This window comes from Triturus cristatus, chromosome 2_2 (genome assembly GCF_964204655.1).
Source record: "Triturus cristatus chromosome 2_2, aTriCri1.1, whole genome shotgun sequence".
Lineage (NCBI taxonomy): Eukaryota > Metazoa > Chordata > Amphibia > Caudata > Salamandridae > Triturus > Triturus cristatus.
In genome coordinates, this window is record NC_140582.1 from 461979546 (window position 1) to 462001339 (window position 21794).

The 21794-nt window shown below is 45.7% G+C and overlaps 1 protein-coding gene across 12 annotated transcripts in view; it reads right to left on the reverse strand.

Moving 5' to 3' along the window:
* The window catches only part of BLTP1 (bridge-like lipid transfer protein family member 1), a 1988102-nt gene that overhangs the window by 495608 nt on the left and 1470700 nt on the right, over positions 1 to 21794 (reverse strand). For 9 of the 12 annotated variants that reach the window (XM_085641559.1, XM_085641555.1, XM_085641561.1 and 6 more), the window contains 2 exons: positions 12438 to 12500; positions 11063 to 11310 (listed from right to left, as the gene is read on the reverse strand). In XM_085641559.1, the coding sequence (XP_085497685.1) occupies positions 11063 to 11310; positions 12438 to 12500 (311 nt within the window). The remainder of the gene's footprint in view (positions 1 to 11062; positions 11311 to 12437; positions 12501 to 21794) is intronic. The other 3 variants (XM_085641564.1, XM_085641562.1, XM_085641557.1) reach the window with 1 other exon arrangement.

Sequence of the window (21794 nt, forward strand, 5' to 3'; positions counted from 1 at the left end):
AGGAAGACACAGTCGCGCAAAGCTTCAGCAAGCAAGGGGCAGGAGCACACACTGACACACCGAGGTCCTCGGAGGTGGACCGGCCTACCAGATGTGCGTAGCAGACAGCCAGCAAATACTATGAAGCAGCGTGCCCAGAACAAGCCGAGCGCAAGACGAAGACAAAGGCAAGGGAATCCCAGAACAAGCCCTAGAGAAGGACCGTCCCAGGAGCACCACCCGGCCCACGAAGAGAAGTTGGTCCAGCCAGAAGATAAAGAGACACATGTAGTACAGACTGAAAGCCGGCAACCAGATCCCAGGAGAACACCAGGAACAACCTAGTGTCCCCAGAACATAAGGCAGAGGCCCAGGCCGAAACGGCGGAGACAAGATGAAAACACCAAGACACAACTCTTTAAACAGCATGACAAAATCGGTCAGGCGATCCAGAGGCCGAAGAGGGAATGCAAAAAGGACGACAGGCAAACCCAGTAGAAGAAGGATAGAAACAGCATCGGATACTGAGCGGGACAGATCCTGGAGCAGTGCAAGCCGCACTAAAGCGGAAGAAAAAGAGAGAGAGAGAGAGAGACCGCACCAAGCGGTATACAGTGACGCCAGGAAAACGCAAGGAAACCGAGAAGGTATCCACACCCGCCCAGCTTAAGACAGAGCTATACAATAGCCAACAAGTACCCAACCTAGGGCATGACTCGTCCCAAAACAAAACAGGGAAACACCTCTTAAGGAAACCCGCAGCAGAGGTCAAGAACATAAAAGACCTATGGAAAACACCACAGATGGCTTACCAATCAGCCAAAAATACACAGAGGGTCCAACCTGAGGACCTATACAGCTGCACTAACAGCCAAAATCCCTCACCACAAAGAACAGAGGGGCCAATTGAAGGACCCTGAAGGCATTCCAAGCCGCACACAGCACAGAAACGGGCCAACCGACACGCAAGGCCCCAAAAAGAAAGGTGGGATAAACGCCTCCCATAAGACAGCGGAGGACCGACAAGCCGAAGCTTATGGAGGGGGAGTGGGGCGGAGCCCCGCAAGGAGTTGCTGAATGGCGGAGTCTGCATGGGTGTGAAACAACAGAGTCCCATCAAAAGGCAGGTCAGAAAGAAGCTCCCGAACACTCTCCGGAAAGATGCCATCCCTCAACCAAGCATGGCAGCGAAGGGCCACAGAACTCGCCATAGCGCGGCCGAGAGAATCAGAGACGTCCAAGGCCGAACGAAGAATAAATGTGGCCAACTCCCGACCTTCCTGCACGTGGTGCCGCAGATCAGCCGGACACCCTCTTGGAAGCGAGACAGAAGGGACTCCGTGGAAAGCATGTTGAGCGCACGCAGAGCAGCACTAGTGGAGGCGAAAATGTTACGCCCCCAGGAGTCCAACCACCGGGCCCCCATGACGGCGGGAGCAGCACCGAAGGCAAGGAGGGAAAAGCAGCTCGCTGGACAGGGCCCTGGGTAGATGGGTGGGAAAAAAAAGCAGACTGGATTGTGCGGGGTAGGACGGTAGCGGTGAAGGAGAGGCTGAGGCACCGGATCCCCTGTAGCAGGAAGCCCCCAGGCCGCCAGAAAAGAGTTGTGGAGCGAAGCTTCAAATGGGAGAAGCGGCTCCCCTACACCAGAGCCCTGGTGGATAACCTCCAACAAGTGGTCCGTTGGGAGTGGAGCGACTCGATTATCCATTTGCAAAATGCCAGTGGCCATGGAAATGGCCCGGGTAAAGGTCACACTCCCCTCCATAGGGCGTCGTGGGGGGGGGGGGGGGGGGGTTGGGGGGGGGGGGAAGCAAATCTTTCGCGGGCGAAGGCTGCAAACTAAGTCTCCCGTCCACGTGCCCTGCTGGAGGAAGAAAAGGCCAGCCCCTGTAGGATGGAAGACCCATGGACGAGTGAGGGGCCTGAGTGGCCTCCGGAGAAGGTGGAGAAGCATGCGGGGCAGACAACTGCAGGGACCGGAAGAGCGGGTCCGGGGGCTGTGGACGCGGAGACGGCGTAGAACCCGTACTGGAAGCCGCCGGGAAAAAAGCAACGACGCGGCGTCCAGTCTCCAATGAAGAGGAGACAAGGAGACGACAATCCTCCGGAGAAGAAGGGACATCCGGAGAAGAGTCTACGATCTGAAGTCGGGGCGGCGCCGGGGAATCCACCACCGGCACCAGTGAGTCCCCGATCGGCGCCGAAGTGTCCACCAGGGGCACCGGGTCGGCCACCACCACGTACCTCATCAGAGAAGGGGTCGGAGCCGAAGCGGCCAATGAACGGTGGCGAAAAGGCACCGGCACGACCTCCGACGAGGCAGCCGCCTGCGCCGAGGATCGAGAGGGGCCCGGGGAGGTGCCCCGGGACCTGGCCTCCACCCGCACCGCCGCCAGGGCTGGGGAGGAAAGCTCACGACGCTGGACAGGCGTCGGCTCCACCCCCGGGAAGACAGCCGGCTGCCCAGAGGACCAAGGGGGACTCGGGGACAAGCCCTGAGTCCCAGCGACCTCCTGCGACATTGCAGGGAACCCCGTGGGGCTTTGCGGCGAGGCCGGGACGCCGTGGGCCGAAGAGGGGAACCCCTTAGGGCCGCACCTCGACGGCACCACACCTCCAAAACCTGAAGCCGAACTTGTCGCTGCCAGGGAGTCCGCAGAAGGCCCTGCGCATGGCGAGGAATCCACGGACGTCTCAGGAAGAGGAGGGGGAGCCAAAGAAGCCTGCAGAGCCGTAGCGTAGGCCTTCATCTGGGCCCTTGTCACCTCAACGACAGGAAACGGCAGATAGAGTGGCGATGGGTGAAGGCGCTCATTCAGAGAGGATCCCGCGCCCTCAGCAGAAGGAGGACAGGGCCTCAGTGGCAAGCTGCGGGACTTACCGGCAGGCGAACGAAGCCCGTGGGGCCTCGGTGAAGGACCATGCCGCAGCCGGAAACGGCGGCCTCTGGACCCTTCCGAGGTAGGAGACGGACGTTGCGACGAGACCGACCTGGACAAGCGGGCCGAAAGCAATTTCATCCGGCGCTCCCACGGGGACTTCGGTTTAAGATGCTGACAAGCTTCGCAGTCCGTAGAATCATGGTGCTCGCCCAAACACCACTTACAAATAGGTTGAAGGTCCGTCGCCGACATCTGACGCGTACAAGAAGCACACGTCTTGAAGCCCAAAGGCATCGCACACTGTTCCCAGCCCAAAGGCGGTAAATAGGCCTGAAAACAGGTCAAGGGAACACACTCCGGATCTGCGTTGCACGCGGAAAAGAAGGAAATTGACGTCAGCGTGCCAGGGTGGGACTTATGTGACCTCGCTGACGTCACGTCCGCAGATGACATCAGAGCGGGGTCACGTGGTACCGCCCTCGGCGCCCAGAGATGCTGTAGCAAAAATTTTCCGGATCCAGTCTCATGCCTGGGGATAATTCTACGTTAAGGAATCTGCGGCTAGTAGTCTATCAGATAGGTATATTGATCACTGCTTTTGCTATGAATCTTGGTAAAGACACTTCTCCGTTCATTTTATGTAAAAAAAGCATACATTAAAGGGTTTGCTCCTTTGAAAAATGACTTCTCTGGTTGCCTGCAATGTGTACTTAACATTGGGATATTGTACTAGTAAATGATTTACATTCAATGAAAGATAAATAAATGTGTCTATTTTATTGTTACCACTGACATTAGTACCCTAATGCTCAAGAATGAATCAAGAATTAATGAAATTCCTTAAATATTACTTCTGTAACATACTAAGTATATAACATTCCTCAAGCAATTTCGCAAAACAAAAAATCATTTTAAAAGGGGCAGGCAACTGTTAAATGAATAATCTCAATTTTATGTTCGATTCTTAACAGGAGAAGTAAAAAGATTTTCTAGCTCATATAAACGCTTCTCTAAAACTAAGCAGAATAATGTCTTGACTGTACATTTATTGATTGTGAACATGTTTACGTGATTCAAGGTTTTTACTTCAAGGTCAACCTTGTAAGTGATCATTAAGCCTAGAAAACAGAGTTAGCCTCATTAAATAAGTAAAACATCCCTATTAAGGACAGTTAACAATTAAGCCCTCATTACTAGTTGTTTCTATTTTATATGTAATAATCATCACACACAAACACAGATTCTGATATGTACAGAATTTATCATTTGTGATAATTATCGCTTAAAGTACGTGTTCCTGCCTAAATAGGCTTTGCTCACCAAAGTCTGCATATCCTAATATTTACTGGCTATTTTTAACCCTGGTAAATACCAGCATGCTCCGCCTGCTGAAATGTATCCAAGACATGCAGTTTTTACTGCACCAGCTATGAATCAGGTGCAATAAAAAATGCAAAACGTATAATTCCTATATGCACGAGTTACCACAGATATAGGACTGGGCCATTTGTAATGAGAGAGGCAGACACATTTATTGGCGCATTCGTCTTGGCATGTCAATGTAACCTTAGTATAATGAGTTAACTAAGCCAATAGTAATCAGTTTCATCCATCCTACGGAAATATAAATTTACCTATCTACAACTAAAGAAAAACTATAGATATGGTGTTACCAAAGCCAAGCTCATCTACAAGAATTGATCAAAAAAACTATGATGGCAATTAAAGTAAATAACGACTGAGAATTATGGTCCTGTAGCTGTCTAAGCAATGAAGGACACTAAAAGAACAGTTGATTGTAGCATTATATTAATATAGTACAACCGTATTGCGGAGTCTATAAGGTAAAGATACAGGTCTTAATATACACACTTTTTTAAAGTGTTTTTATTGGTTTTTATGACAACATTAACACCCAATGCCAGAGTGCCAATAGCAGAGCTTCTGCATTATTGTACTTACAATGCTTACAACATGGAAGGCAAATCCGAGAATAATAAATAGATAGGCAACAAAGGGGTAGGAAAGGGGTGAAATACTGGGGAGCAACAACAAAGCAGGCTTGTTGGGTAGGGCAGGAAGTGAGGTGTCTAGCATCCCTATCTTCAAAAGGCAAAGGCAGAGTGTAAGGTCATGTGTGCTTCAGAAGCAGCATACATAGAAAATGCCTATTGAGGAAGAGCAGAAGATGGCACACAAGGACTGTCAATAGGAAAAGAAAAGCACATAAATTGGGCTGCACCAAGCAAGTAGGATAAACAGAGAAGTGGCACCTCAGTCGATTTAGGAGGGTGCGACTAAGGAGACAGAGTCTTACAAGGTCAACCCCTGGAACTTGAACAGAAGGGCGTCCAATTCCATGGAAATTTTCCAGAAGCTACTGGTCTCCACCCTTTTCAAAGCAATGCTCTTGGGTACAGCGCAGACCTAGAGCAAACACTCCTACACTGTCGGAGCAGGGGGCTGAGGAGCAATACAATGGCACAAGATGATCTGCTTGGCCAGAACCAAGGGCAGATGCGGAAGCACGTTTCAATCTTCGCAGTGTACAGGAAAAATGCCCAAGGCGCAAGCCTCCCAGCTCTGAAATGGGGCAGGCTCACTCAGTCAGATGCGCAAGCTGAATGGTAACTGCAGCTCAATATTGGGAAATGGACGCTCACAGCTTGAGGTGTCGATCAGCATCAGGAGCGTAACGTTGGGGACAGATGACTTCCACCCCAGCTGAAAGGATTAATTTTCACCGTAGTCAAGCAGGCTCTATGTACAAATTGTATTAGTTCCTGGAGACAGAAGCTAGATAAGCCAGCATCCTATCCCATTCCTGATCAGGGAGGGGGTCACTATTTCTGATTCCCATCTCCCGCCGAGCCAGCCAAGGAAGTCTGGCTGTGTTCCCTGAGAGCCCGGGATAACAAACTGATAAGGCCACCTCCCACAGTGTGAAGATATTGCACAAGAGATGGAGGTTCCGCACATCTGATGCTCTAACATACCCATAACACATGGACAAGTGAGTGATGTGTCAAGAATTGCCCTTCAAGGGCATCACAATTTTCAATTAGTTTGTTAAAGGGTACTAAGACACCATTGTTGAAAAGGTCACCCAGTGTCATCACCCTCCCAGCCCGCGAACCCTCTAGTGCCAAAGACGACAGTAAGGATCCTGTGCCCAGAGATCCCAACAAGGGAATGGTCGAAGTGTAGTGGAGAGCGGTGTAACATATCTAACTCTAAAAAAGCACCGAAACTCCATTCAGAGCAGGTGTGGAGCAACAGGAGCCTTAGCCTGCACGAGGTGGAAAAGGTGCAATAGTTCATTCAAATGCCAGGAAGGGTGAACTGAGGAAGTACCATCGAAGTGGCTTTGTGCAAACCACCAGCTTACTCACAATAGCTGAGATGCCACATAGTAATGCTCATAATCGGGTGAGCCTAAGCCACCCTTCACCGTGAGCAGGTGCAGTTTGGACAGGTAAACATTACCACAGTTGCTGCACCAGATGAGATCGCCTAGCAGTACGTCCAGTGAACAAAAGAAGGAGGCCGGCAAAGCGAGGGTAAAATTAGCAAAATAGTACAGCAGGCGAAGGAGTCTAACCCTTTTGTAGAGTCTATTTTACCCACTACAGACAGAGGAAAGGTACGTCTAAAAGAAACCTGGTTACTAGTTCCTGATACTGCCCTACCAAGTTTGCCATCCAAGAAGGACCCCTTATCACAGTAAATCTGGATCCCCAAGTATCTAAACGTTTGTGGCTGCCAGGTCAGCGCCCTGCCACCCACATCTAAACCAGATTTCTCAGCATTCAGATGTAGGGGAAACAGACAGGACTTTTGGCAGTTAATGCAAAGACCATAGATCTCGGCAAAGGCTGCAAAGATAGTAGCGATGTCAGAGTAGTCCGCCTTCATATCTGGATATACATTATGTCGACCGGGCATAAACAAAGTGCAACAAATCCTGTCCCCAAGCGATATGCCCATTGTGCACTGCCTCACCGGAGGTGAACAGTCGCCAACTCAATCTTCAATACATACTCTAATAATAAGGGCCATGCCCCACAGTTTGTGATTTTAAGACCTGAATTTGTAAAGCAAATTAATGCTCTAATGGTGCCAAAGCTCCTGGTCCTAACAGCATAACGACTGCTTTGTTAAAATTGAATGTAGATTTTTTGGGCCATTTAACTATTCTTGCTTAAAATGATCCTGTGAAAAGGGACTCTACAACAAGTTGGTCCAGCAACAAACTTATTTCAATTCATAAAAAGGAACCTAAATCGAATCCAGACTATTTTTGCCTGATGGATCCCCGATTGTGAACGGAAACAATATGCAAAATTATTATTTTTTAAATACGTTGACTTAGATTGAAAATAAGGGTATCTTACCTCTGAAACACGTCAAGTACTTCAGATTGCAGTCAAGTAATAGCATCATGGCATAATGTTATTTGGCTTAAAGAGTATCCATTAGGAAAAAATATATATTCTTGACTAGCGGACTACTACAGTGTCTTTGATAAAGTTAGTAGATACTGTCATTGGGCTAAACTGGTCGTTTAGTGATAGAATGAGCTCTTCTCTCTCTCATCCAGAGATTTAACTATGCCACCTGGTTAACAGTGGACCTGCGATCCTCAGGAGCCAACATGTACTGTATAGTTCTAGCAAATGGTCTCAAACAAGGAGGTGTGCTCCCAATCGAATTGATTTGTATTTGGCAGATTTGCCTTCTTACATTAAGAAGACCGCATCATTGTCTGCAAATTAAGTTGTTTTTTTAAATTATCATTGCTAATAAATGTTGATGACCTTAGGTAAATTAATGAGTACCTCTAGGAAGCTGGCTCTGTATACACTATACCAAAGTAAGAATGCACAGAGTCCAGGGAGTTACCAGAGGCTAAATTAGGGAAGTACTAACAGCTCTCTTTGTGGTAGTGTGGGCAAGCAGTTAGGCTTAACCAGTGTGAGTGTTAAGCACTTACTGTATTCACCTAATCAAGGACTGATACACACACTCAGAGACAGAATCCAGACCAATTAGGTAAGTATAAAAAAAGATATACTTAGGTTTTATTTTCAGAATCAAGCAGGACTTGGCACAGGTGAATAAATAAAACTTTCGAAATGCATAACTGTTCAAGGAAATGCAATTGTGCTTGGAAACAATTCTTACAGGTTTGAATCACTTTTAAATGCAATTTGTATCATACAGTAAATATATTTTGATTACTTTTGAGTTACTGTATATTACTTTGAGTACTGGGGTGGTATGCCTGGATACCACACCCTAAGAGTTCTACATACAAGGTAGGTAGAACTTTGGAATTGAATTCACTTTTCTCCATACATTTAGAAGTTCCACACACACAACAATTTTAGGCCCAAAATCTTATATGTTGTATGGGGCTAAGGGGGCCTTCGGTTAGGATCTGCTGATGAGCAGGCCACTCTGTTGTGGGAGCCGAGCTCCTGGAGTTGAGGTCAGCACTCCAGGGGCCAACGACCAGCACAGGAGCTACACCACCAGCTGCAATGGGGCGGCTGGGTGCAGGGTGCAAGTCAGACGTCGGGAACCCTCAGGTTTCAAATGGAGACCTTCGGTTCCAGAAAGTTGCTGCAAGCTCGGGCAGGGAGGCTTCCCGAAGGCGTACACTGGCTGGAGAGGTAAGTTGGGATCTTGGGGGATGCCTGGACACCATCGCTTGGGCCACCCAAGGCCGTGGGGCGTCTGGTACAAGGTGATCTTCTGGTGTCGAGCTTTTCCTACCAGCTCGCAAAGCGGTCGGGGGACCCTTCAGGTTGAGGCTGCAGGCGTCGTCAGGAGTCATGAAGGAGGTCGAGGATCACCAGATTCCAGGTCAGGATCGCTGTGGAGACCTCCTTGGGGCGTTGGGCTACTCGAACTCAGGCCGTGGGCGTCGGGTGCAGAATCGTGGATTCTGGAGGTGAGTCTTTCAGTGAGCAAATCCGGTGCTCACGGGAGACAGAGTCTGTAGGAAGGTCGCAGGGCAGGCCTCCGGGCTCTGGGGATTGCTGGCTGCTGTACTCGCCAGGTTTCTTGCTGTAGTCAGGCTGTAGACGGGACAGGCCGGTAGGGCTGGGGCCAAGGCAGTTGGTGTCCTCTTCTTCGTCCTGGTTCAGCATGGTTCTTTGGTCCTTCTTTCTTCCTCGAATCGGAGGAGGCAAGGTCCAGGGTCGCCCATAAAGAATTGATTTAGGGGCGTTAAAGGGGTGCGCAGGTCGGGACCAATGAGTCCCTTTGTTGGGGTGAGAACATCCCCTATTATGCCATCCTGCAGTGGGAGGGGGCATAAGCCTTTTCCTAATTGGCCAAGTCCCCTCATCTTCAAGATGGAGGGGACTGGGATGTGTGCTTCACCTCGCCTTCCCCACCTGAGGGGTGGGGTTGGCATAGGTGGGTACACCTTTCTTCCTAACTTGGATTTCCAGCTGATTCGTCTGCCCAAAATGAGGGTCAGAACCTGTGGGAGCCAGTTGCTGGGGGGCAGCTAAAGGCAGGGACAGCATCCAAAGGCGGCAGACTGTTGATGCTTCCCCTTTCGTGGACCAAACCCATCCTGGGGGAGTAGACATGACACCTCTACTCAGGATACCTTTGTTTCTGGACCCAGAGAGCGGAGGCTCTCTACCCAGGGGTCCAGAAAATTGTCTGGTGGTGGGACCAAATATCTAAGAATGGACTTAGACACTGTAGGCCTTAGGCAGTGGATTGTAGGCATGGCACACAGGGATGTGTGCCATGTCAAATCTTTACTTCTCTCTGCACCAAAACACGCAGCCTAAAGTGGCAGTGTGTGTGTGTGTTTAAGGTGCAGGCCCCTAAGGGTGGCACAATATGTGCTGCAGCGCATGGAGGCCTTCCCTGGATACAGTGCCCTTGGTACCCATTGTACATGTTACAGGGGGCTTACCTGTGGCCAGGTAGGTGCCAATTGTGGATACAAAGGTACCGTCTTGGGAAAGAACACAGGCCCTGGGAACCTGATTGGCAGGGACCCAGGGCACATCAAGTCAGGTTGCATCAGATGTCAGGAAAAATGTTTAAATTCATCGGGAAATTGAACAGCTATGAAGGCACCTTTCGGGGCTCAGATGAACAAGTCAAGGCCTATATGTACTTAGAGAAAACTCTTATGCCTACATTATACTAATGTCTGACTCTTAGCTCTATGACTCAAAGTGCAAACAACAGTTTCAGGATTACAGCTGCTTAACGAACGATTTGAGGGGATAAGAGGTTGAACGATAATTTAACAAATTAACTTGCTCTAGTAAGCAAATCCTTCTTGGGGTCCTTGTCTTCTGTATCACCATTTGTAACAAAGTCAACATATAGACGATCAAGAGGCATGCAGTCAGGCTGCATAAAGAGGCATGCATTCAGGCTTCAGAAGTTAACTTCTTTCATGCTATGCCAATATACTTTTCGGTGTCTATGTCCAACCTATCTGATGGGTCTCATGGAGGGACGTGATATGTCTTGGAGGAGAGTCAGTAGGTAAATAAGTCTAAAAATATCATTAACACATCATATTTCATAGCTTCAATTTTTGTTGAAGATATTAGCAATGCAGTGTATAACTTCAGTAAATACACAAACTATTAATTGCCATTCCAAGTGGGTACATTTACCTTAAAATTCCTCTCCTGGCTCACTCTACCACAGTCACTTATTTATTTGCTATTTATTATCCATTTACATAACTAGCTTAAAGACAAGGGTTTAGGAGAAAACCTGAGGCTGTGGGACTGTCATCTGATGCTAAGAAAAGTGTAACCAACCACTGTCTGCTGAGGAAATTAATCACCCAAGTGCCACAGAACTAGTCAGTCAAGTGGATGTTAGCATCCCTTTTCACTTATCCGAAGTAGCAGAGAATGCAAGTAAATTAGCAATTCATGGGATAGCCAATATAACACAAGCCATTTTTTAACGCTTGAAAGCTGGTGTTAGGGATGTTAACCCTGGACATACATAAGTAAACTATCTGCTTCTGGATGAGTTTCTAGTAACACAATATAAAATGCATACTCTCCTATAAGAATTCAAACTAGAAATGTGATTATGACAAATAAGCACTACACACTTGTGGGTAGTTAACAGATATTACTATTTGTTTTAAGGTGTTCAACTTAGGAGAACATATTAGGCCACAGACCACTTACTGTGGTTTCCTGCTCATAAACACTTTCAATCTCTCCTTCTCGTGTTCCTCTTCATCCTCTTCGCTGGATGAGGACGATGTCTCCTCCCGCCTTGCCTCTTCGGGCTGGAAGGGAACGCTTGGTGAGAAGACTACTGGAGTATTAGGTGAACTGAACACTGAGCCTGATGCTTCACTAAATGGTGAGTAATGGGATGATGGACCATCAATGGTTACGGACAAAAGGTCAACTTCTGTCTCCTCTGGAAACTGATTGTGAAAAGAAATTGATACTTGGTTATTCATTTAGGCTAAATTAAAAATAGAAAACAAAAATGGTGCAGAAAATAAATGTTGAACAGTTTCTCTTTTAGAAAAGACAGAAGCATCAAATTTTGAAGCACGAAGAATGAAAGCTATGACATGTTGATGGAAATTAAACTAAATGAAGAAATTAGAAATCAGCAGCAAACAGGAGTTCTGAGTAGAGAAAGCAGAAACCGTTACCAAGTGAAAAAATACCAAAGCTGAAAATCAAATCGAAGATCCATTAAGTCAATGTGCCACTGCCCTTGCTTTAGTGATTAAAACCAATTTGAAAGACCCATGAATTTAGAGAGGTTTAGGAAATGTTCAGATTATCCATAAATGGAACATTAGTGAATAAAAAAGCATGCAAACTGATGCACACCAGAATGTATAGCGATACAGCGTCTTGGGAAAAGATAATTGTGCATCCAACAGTGTTTTGGTAAATTATTGTGGATAAAACCATGAAGGCATATTTACTTTAAGGGTGTGCGCATCATTGAAGAAACGTTTACATTCACCTTAATGCAATAGTTATGCTCTATTTTGATCTCTCCTGTCTGGAGCAGTAGTTTTCCAGGTAGATATACAACACTGTACTTGGACCAATTTGAAGGAATGTATTTTGAAAATTAGAAGAACAGGATAATATAAAAAATCTAAAAGGAAATCTATATGTTACCCTATAAGCACTATTACACAAGATGGCCAGAAAACTGCAAATGGCTTGGGCCAGGAACATGTAGTGGACAAAGTTCACAGAATATAATTCTGACATGGGTGTTGCTACTGAGGCCACTAAGAAAGACCTATCGAAACTATAATTCTAGGTTTACAGTGAGGGGAGGTAGGATTCTAGCAAGTACAGTTCATTCACATTATTTCACTAGATACATTATTTTTTGGAATAGTAAATACCTACAGCCAATGATGTTTTACATTTTCAATAAGGGCAAACACAGTCGATCTACATTCTGATTTGCAAAGTTTGCATGTCTGATAGGGGTGATGTCAAGAAACAGAGCTTGTGTAAGGTGGATTAGTTAATTTCCGTGGAAGAGTCCACTTATTATTTTTTTTTTAAATACCTGGAAATACCCATCCCCTGGGACGCTGCATTGTCGAGTAATTCCCATAACTGTATTATTCAACTTCATTAAAGTGAACAAAAAAAAAGAGACATTTATTTAAAACATTTCATGTTCTTACAATTAATAATGAATAACAAACCAGTGAGACGACACAAATCTAAGTGGCAATGCTGCTATGAGGTATCATACTCTATTCACTCATTCTTCTATATTTGTGGTGCACAACAATATACAATGCCACTAGATAATTTTCATACTGCATGTGCTAGGATATACATCATTCTTGTCTTGTTAACGTTCTCTGTAGCAACGGGTACCTTTAATTGCACAAGGTGGAAACTAAGTGTCACAAGCAGGTAGGTCTCTCTTTCTAAGAAAGAGATGAGGTAATAGATATTCAAGTATATACTTGGCTAAACTCTGTTCACGCCAATTTGATTTCTGTTTATAAACCTATTTGCAACACGGTTAGCTATAGTCTATTTGCAAGGTTTTGTGTCCTACATTTTCATAGGGATACCAACAGCTTTGGCATTCTTTTGTGTTCATTACAGACCTCCCTTTGGCACAAAAGCTTCAATCTCAACTTATTAAGGTTCCAAGCACAACAAAGAAAATTAATTATAAAATATTAAAGCATCCTATTGCAAATGCAATAAGAAAATTTAAATTGGGACCAACTGCGTGAGTGAATTTTCTGCATTTTAAAATGTAACGGTTGTGTGTGAAGGCAATTATAATTTTGAAACTCTAAACATACATGGACTAGTGATTATTGTTCTTTTGGTTGGAGGGGGAGGGGGGGTTACTTACATGCCCTGAAAAAAAGTTCTTGAGTGAGTTGCTAATAGCCAAAACTAAGGTTTGACAATAAGTTCTGTGCAATTTGTATACATATTCCAGTAGTACAGAATCGCTAACTCTGATGAGTATGACACAACATTTCAAGCACAACATGGGGAAGTGATACATATATTATATTTAAAAATCAATTCTTCGGCTGTACCAGTTTTATTCTCAATGCAATAGCCCTCCAGTCAATAAAAAATGGTGATAGACTTTTAGTTTAGAGGGAAAATCTTTTTCAGGCCACAGAGAACACAACCATTATTCTTTCAGGTGACCACTCTTCACTGACCTCGATACCGATTAGATACCAAAGTAGTAACCGCCAAATGTTGGAGGGTCTGAGGGGTGAACTTCATATCAGGAAATCTTGTAGGACTCAGCTGACAAAACTGTCCTGCCTGCAGACCGAACAGTCAAAGCAGTAATGGCTGGTGAAGAATAAATGCCCATGTTGCCACCTGACAGATATACAGTACCGAACACTCCTAGCCATTGGACTTCATCCTCCAAGCGTCATTTAGAGACAAAAAGGGCATGGTGGGATTGGAGACAATCACAGTGACTGTGCAGCAAGACCCCAAATCAGATACAAGACCATATCAACAATATTGAGTTCATGCAGAAGGTAATCCAATGACACCCATGCAGCTGCAGCTGTCCAGCACCAAAACACTCCTGGCCAAAGCTGAAGGGGCAGCCTTAGCTCCTGTAGAATGAGGCGTAAGGCCCTCTGGAGGCTACGTCTTGAGCATGGAATAGGACATTTTTATGCAAAGAGCGATCCATCTGGGAAAAGTCCATTTCTGGACAGCCATTCCCTTCCTAACACTAGATAACCCAACAGTTGAGCATCTACTCATTACTTAATAGCCTGATTGATAAACAAAAGATAAGGCCTCCCTTGGGGACCAACCAGTACAGTGGTCTCTCCTCCTTCGAGATATGTAACGGGGAGAAGAAAGTGGGGAGGGCGAGTGAATGTCCTACATGAAAGGTGACAACAATTTAGGCAGGAATAATGCCTGGGTCTTAAGCACAAGCTTGTTCATAAAGGTGATGGTATATGGTGCTTGCAGTTCACATGAACTGTGCGTGGGGGTAACCAAAATGAGGAAGACAGTTTTGAGGCTCATTCGCCTAAAAGAACAGTTGTGCATAAGCTCAACAAGTGTGCATATTAAGAAGTTAATAACCAAATGAAGGTCCCACTGAGGCATAACAAAAGGAGCAAGAAAATATATGTATGCCTTTTAATACTGCATCACAGATGATGACTTCAATAGGGCTCATCAGACAAACATAGACAGGCAGAGTGGGCCGACAGATAAAATTCAACAGTGCTCAAGGCAAAGCCTGGTTGGGCCAAACCCAGTACAAAATCATGGTCAGCACCTCTGTAGGCAGATCCTATCTACGTATAGTTGGTTCTGCTCAATCTCAGTGTGTGATGGTGGATTTTGTGAGGGTTTGAGTGTACAACCCTGCCCTGTTTTGGGGGGGATCTGGTCATCTCAAAGAGCTAGACTAAGAGGGGTGAAGAGGCACAGACTTGTTGGTGGACCAGCCCCTCTTTTTGAGCTCTGTCGGTCCTGACCTTCTTCAGAACCCTGGAAAGCAGAGGCAGGAACGCCTAAAGGAGACAGGATTCCCACAGAAGGCAGACTATGCCCCCATGAATCCATGGGTCAGAAACACTAGATCACAAATGATAATGAGTATTCTTGGGGTACAGAAACAATCTACCCAAGGCCCCCCTAAATAGGAGAAAATCCTTTCAGCTACTGCCAGGCTAAGATGCCACTCAAGGTCGGCTAGATGGTCTCTTCTGAGCTCCTTCCATTTGGTGTTTAAGGATCCTTACAGTTGGTTTACAGACAATGAAATTCAGTGAAGGTCCAGCCAGTGCCACAGCCGCACAACCCCTGGCACAGCACACATGACCATGCACTGCCCATGTCTGTTGCCGTACCACATGGCGGTTGTACTATCTGTCAGCACTTGCAAGAGGCAGCCTTGATGGAAGCAGAAAGGCCTTGAGAGCCAGCCACATTGCAGGCAGCTCTGAAAGATTGATGTGGTGTGTTTGCTCGAGCTGAGACCAGTGGCCTATGACGTCCACCTCCTCCTAGTAGCCTTCCCACTCCAGAAAAGATGCATCAATCACCACTGCGAGTTCTCGAAAGGGTAGGGAGAATGGCCTGCCACAAGTCAGTCTAAAGCAGAAAGAACATAGGTCTTGATTTTAATCCTTCCAAAGGAGAGTGTTCAAGCACCAAAGGTTCAAAAAGGGATTGAGCTCAACACAATTTTTGGGCACCATGTACGAGCTGTAGTGGAACTTGTTACACCTCTTTTTCTCTGGGACTGGCTCTATTACTCCTTTGGCAAGAAATGATTTAACATTTTTGGTAAAGATGCACAATTTACTAACATGTGGTAACGCTTAATCTGGTGGATACTCTAACACCAGATTCTTCATCTTTGGAATATCCCTAGGTGCCAGAGAGGATCTGGAAGACTTTTCAGCCTAGCCCCTATGTGCCAGTAGCTCTGCATTGACTCTACTTGGTCCCAGAAGTAAAGGCTTTAGCCACATATAGGTGCCATGCAAGCGTGTTGACATCGGTTTCTTTGTGAACACTATCTGCACCCTTGGACATATAGCCCAATCACACCAGTGTGCAGAGCTCTAAATTGGGACCTTTTTAGATGAAATAATACCATACCACAGAATGGGGAGGTAGGAGGGTGGTGAGAAATCTGATAGACTTGTATCCACCAGAAAGAACATTATTGAAGGTAAATAGATTATATTCTGATGGCTACTTATAACCCCAGATTCCTCAACTTTAGAACAGATACGACAGCAGTACCACTGGAATGACTCAGACTAAAAAGGTTGTGCAGGACCGAATGGTCAAAATGCCCTTCCCATCAGAACTAGATATCAATGCAATAATGCTTTGTGAATGTATGCACTAATGTCCATGTACCAGACTGACAAATATCCAGGACAGGCACTCTACGTGCCCGTGTAGTCGTCTTGGCTCTGGAGGAATTGGCCCTCAATACCTCAGGGGGATGCTCTGTGGTCAACGCACAGCAGATCTTGATACAAGTCTGGATAAGGTCTTGATCAGCACTTCTTTGACTTTATTTGCCCCATAGATCCTGGCAAATTGTACATCAAATGGTCTTTGCAGTAAGTAAAGTAAAAGCTCTGTATTCTTTTTGAATCCAAACAATGGAGTCTCTAACCCTCCTCTTTCAAGGGGCGAGGTGGGGCAAGAAACGTCAAAAGCATGAAGTACTGTTTGACTTGAAAGGGAGTCACAACCTTTGATAGAAATGCCGATCTAGTTCTCAGCAACAGTTTGCCCTGAAAGAAGGTGATGTTGCCCAGTTGAACTAAAAGAGCTTGAAGCTCACTCGTGCGAGGAACTGAGGTAATAGCAATTAGAAAGACCGTTTTCAGAGTCAATAGACATAAGGAACAGTTGTGTAATAGCTCAAATGGGGATCGCATAAGAAAAGGAAGTTCAAATTAATGTCCCACTGAGGCATCATGAAAGGCTCTGCCAGAAACATATGCATCCAACCTTCAAGGAAACGCATCACAACCTGTAATATGAAAATGGACGGCTAGTCTAGTAAACGTCAAAAAGGCCAAAAGGGCCAACAGATAACATTTCAAAGATTCTTGCACTTTCTTGCTAGGCCAAAGACAGATGAAACAGTAACATATCCAACAATGTGGCCTGCAACTGATCCATGTTTTGGACACCACACCAAGTCACAAACGTGTCCCATTATCCGGCATAAACCTATTTTGTTGAAGCATGCCTGGCTGGCAAGATGACATCCTCTACTTCAGGAGGTAGTCAACTGCCACTGCTTATCTACATGCATGGAGGTGTAGATTACACAGGCCTGGGTGCAACAGGAGACCCTTCTGAAGTGGCAGCCTGATCGAAGGACAGATGTTTATGCCCAGTGGTTTCGGGTACCACACCCTCCAGGTCAAATTCGGAGACACTAGAATGACTTGGGCCTGGTTGTTTTTGATCTTCAGAATTCAGGACAGAGCTAGTGGTGGGAAGGCATTCAAGAGTCCTGTGTTCCACTCTTAACTGAACGCCTCTCAGAGAAGAGTCTTCTTGGGAACTCCAACTTACAAAAGTGTTGAAACTGCATGTTCTCAGCGATGGCAAAAAGATCAAGCCAGGATTCTCCCCATTGTTGGAAAATGCCCTACGCCACCTCCAGGTGTAGCTTCCATTCCTGATTATCTAAGCTTTCCTGCAGATTTTGTCTACCTTGGTGTCTAAAGATCCGCCAGGTGGTGTACTATCAGGGAGATGCCCTAACAAGCCAGCCAGGTTCAGAGGTGCAGGACTTCCTGGAATACAGTCCAGGACCACACATCACCCTGCTTGTTGCAGTACCACATAGTTAAGGCAACCAGCCTCCCCTTGATGGATGGTAAGAAGGCTTTCAAAGCCAAGGGTATGGCCCACAACTCTAGCAAACTGATGTAGAAGAAGGTCTCTGACAGAGACCAGAGTCTTCTGACCTTCACCTCTACCAGATGATGCCCCCAGATGTGCAGCAACACATGAGTCACAACTGTCAGCTTTGGGTGGGGTAGGGAGAAGGGTCTCTTCCTGGTCCAATTACAGTCGAGCAGACACTACTGCAGATCTTTTGTAGTATCCTCTGGAACATGGACGGAATCTAACAGATTACCCTGTAGCTGGGCCAATATACCTCATATCCCACTGCTGAGCCTGCATGTTCCATCCAGCATGGGTGGTGAGCAAGATGAAGGAGACGAGTAGATCAAGAAGGCTCAGAGCCACCTTCACTGAGACGCAAGACAGAGGTTGAGACATCGGGACCATAACCCGAACACCCAGACCTTTCAGGGATACAACCCTAAAGTGCACGGTATCCAGGATGACTCAGTTGAAGGGGAGACTCTGCAAAGGAGTCAGGTTTAACTTCATTAGATTGATCCTGAACCCCAGTGATGTAAGATTAGGTTCACAGTCGTCTGTAGTTATTATACATCTGACTGTGGCAAGGCAGCATTCAACAGCCAGTCGTCGAGGTAGGGGAAGACTGGTACACCAGACCTCCAAAGACTGCCAGAGATCACCACCATCACTTTTGTGAACACCGATGGGACACTAGTGGACCGAAAGGGAGAAGGGCAAACTGAAAATGCTTGTGGACCATGACGAACTATAGATAGCACCTGCGGGCCTGCAGAACGGGAACACTGAAATGGGCATCCTGCAGGTTAAATGCCATCATTCAGTCTCCTAGAGTGATTGCAGACTGAACCTGGGTCAGAGCGAGCTTCTTGAATTTGTTCCTCTACAGGAAGAATTTGAAGGGTCAAAGGCCCTCACCCTTCTTCCGCACAAGGAAATATCAGGAGTAGCACCCAGTTCTGATGTACAAGTCCAGGACCCTCTCTATGGCTCATTTGTCCAGAACATCCTGAACCTTCTGCAGCAAAATGGACAAATGGTTCTCAAAAAGCTGCTCCGAATAGAATGGAAGATGTTGTAGTGGAAGGAATGGCTAGGAATAGCCTAGCTGGACCATCTGCAGGACCCACCTGTCAGATGTAACTGTTTGCCACCCGTGAAGAAAACATGTGATCTTTCCTCTCACAGGGTAGTGGTGTGCTGTAAAGAGGAAACTAAATAAGCTTGGAGGCTACTGCTAGAGGGGCTTGGGATTGGGAGGTTAACTGTCCCTGCACCCCAGGGTGTTGTCTGCTGAATCCCCTACCCTAGCTTGGAAACGACTGGGGTGCCTATTGCTGAGATTATGGGCTTATGCTATCTGTAGGCCAAACTCCTAGTGATGTCTTGAGAGGGTGAAACCACTGTGCGTGTGTAGAAAGGCAAAGGGAGCATACAGCAGCTCTACTTTCCTTAAAGAGCTTGACAGCAAACTCAACCTTCTCATCAAAAAAGTACGACCAATTGAAAGGCACATTTATGAGTGATGCCTGAATGTCACCCAAGAAGCCCTTGGGTCTTATCCACTGTGGTGTATAAGCACCATGTTAGAGCCAATTGCTCTGCCTACGCAGTTTGTTGTTTCTAGTCGTGATCGAATTTCGTATTTATCCGCATCTTAGCCCTCTTGAATGGTCTGTGCCAAATTAGTGCTAATTTCCTCAGGACAGCTGACAGAATTTCAGCAACTGAGTCCCACAAGGTTTGTGAACATTCGCCTGGTAAGCAGCTGGTGTTGACAGTAAGAAGAACAAAGCTAGTGGAAGACAACATTCTGTTTCTGAATGCCTCAAAAAAACCAGGGTCACCCAGAGCGGGTTTGTGATGTGTCACCTGTCTACCTACCAGTGAACAAGAGCATGGTTCATTCCAAGCACCCACGAGAGTCTCGTTCAGGGTCTCGTTGAAGGCAGTAATGGTTCCAGGCTGTAGAACCTCTGTGAGGATGTTAGTTTTTACCTTAATGGAAGGCAACTCGACATCCAAAACCTCTGCCGCTTGTCTCATGACCATGGTGAATGCAGTAGATTCCTCCATGGAAGGCCGAGGGTGAGACTAGTCCTGGCCCAGGGAAGGTGTCCAGCCAACAGGCCTCTCATTGATCCATATAAAAGCGGTCAACATCATATGGAGGAATAAACGTATTCAACAAAAGACACAAGGATCTGAGAGGCAATCAAACCAACTTAGTCAAATAACGGCAAAATTGTCAAGCATAAACTGATGAAGCGAGAGATTGTCTTAGTAAATTAGATCCTTTATTTCATATTCTTTGGAGAATTGTGAATACGCCAGTATCTGGGCTTTTTCTGGGCATCCAAGAAGACAAGCTCCTCAGTCTCATGGTTATTCCCAGTGCGATATCTTTTTAAAGACCCAGCAGCTATACGCTAGATTTCCTTCCACACAGGAAAATTCCAAAATTGTGGACGCTGAAAGTCTTCAGTGAGGAGCTGTGTGACTAGGGTTCTTCGTGCACGTATTAGTGTTAAAAAGCTGTAATCAGCATTGCCAATTTAAACCATGTCCAGCTCCGGTGTCAAGGCAACGTAAGTTTTGATTGGGCTGGAAACTTACGTTGCCTCAATGCCGGGTCTCAAAAGTTGTCTTGAAATTATTCCAGGTGGTGCGAAGCAAAGTTTAAGAATGAGCGCTTCATCACTCCAGGTTTCTTTGTTGACACCTAATGATGGTTTATAACAGGCTCTCCAACAGGTAGCTCGTGAGCTACTGGTAGCTCTCCAGCTACTTGTAAGTAGCTCTTCTGTGTCGAACCCGTCTACTAAATTAGCAGCTTCAGCTTGGTTGGATTGATATACATATACCAAAATAGAGAATGTATATTTGAAAGGAAAATGTGGGTATTTTCAGAACTCATAAGCTGATTTGTGGAGAAAAATGGCTGAATTTCCAAAATATATTTACAGCTGATATTTGGGTGATTAATCAAGTGACACTGAATAGACTTTTTACAAATCATATTACCCTGGTGACAAAGGCATCGCGGCTATGACAGTTATGTTTCACTCATGTAGAGGCATTCCATTCTGACAAAGACATTTTTACATTACTGCTGGCAATCATGCCTGATGCACTGAGATGATCACAAATAGTAATCCTGCATATGGTGGCCTCTGCTGTAATCTTTGTGGTCAGTATTACAACACTAATATTATTAGTAGCTATTGATGAATTTCATTGAACGTAAGTAGCTCATATTACAGAAACGTTTGGAGACCCCTGGTTTATAAAGATCAGTTTTCATATTCAAATATTTACATGATTTTTCTATGTCAAATGTAGTGGTTCATAGAGACTGCACACTTGCCGAGTCACTTATCTGCTTGATGCCCTAGGAAAACTAGTAACTTCAAAAAACGACTCCGTCTGTTGGACACCATGATGACTTCGACCCGGGCGAATCGCGTGTGAACACGATGGCGGTGCCGTAAATTAGGAGGGAACTTTCCGAGACTTATTTATTTATATCTCATTGAGGAGGCGATCCAGCGACATCATAGATCACTGTATGACGGAATTAGACGCCTTTACAATTTTAAAAGATGATTATATAGCGGAAGCATCTGAATCTGGATCTATACACTTTTACAATTTGAAATAAACTCTATTATTCAGGATCCAGACTGAGACCCTATTAAACCGCCGGTGGATATCCGTTTTTGAATACTCCCTCTTAACTTCCAAATCTCAATCATGTTTTTATGCTGAAGACATCGGTGCAGACTCAGCGAATATAAGACGTCTTTGGTGCTCTGACTGACGAAATTTGAACTTGGGTTGCAGTATACGTGTTTTTGAATTCGAGATGCACGTTTGGAGCATCATCGACACTAACTAGCGACTTGGATTCTGTATAGCTTCTGAAAAATGTGATATATATATATATTACGGAGCCCTGAATGTATCTGAATACGTGCACATTAAAATGTTAAGACAGAATGTATTTCTG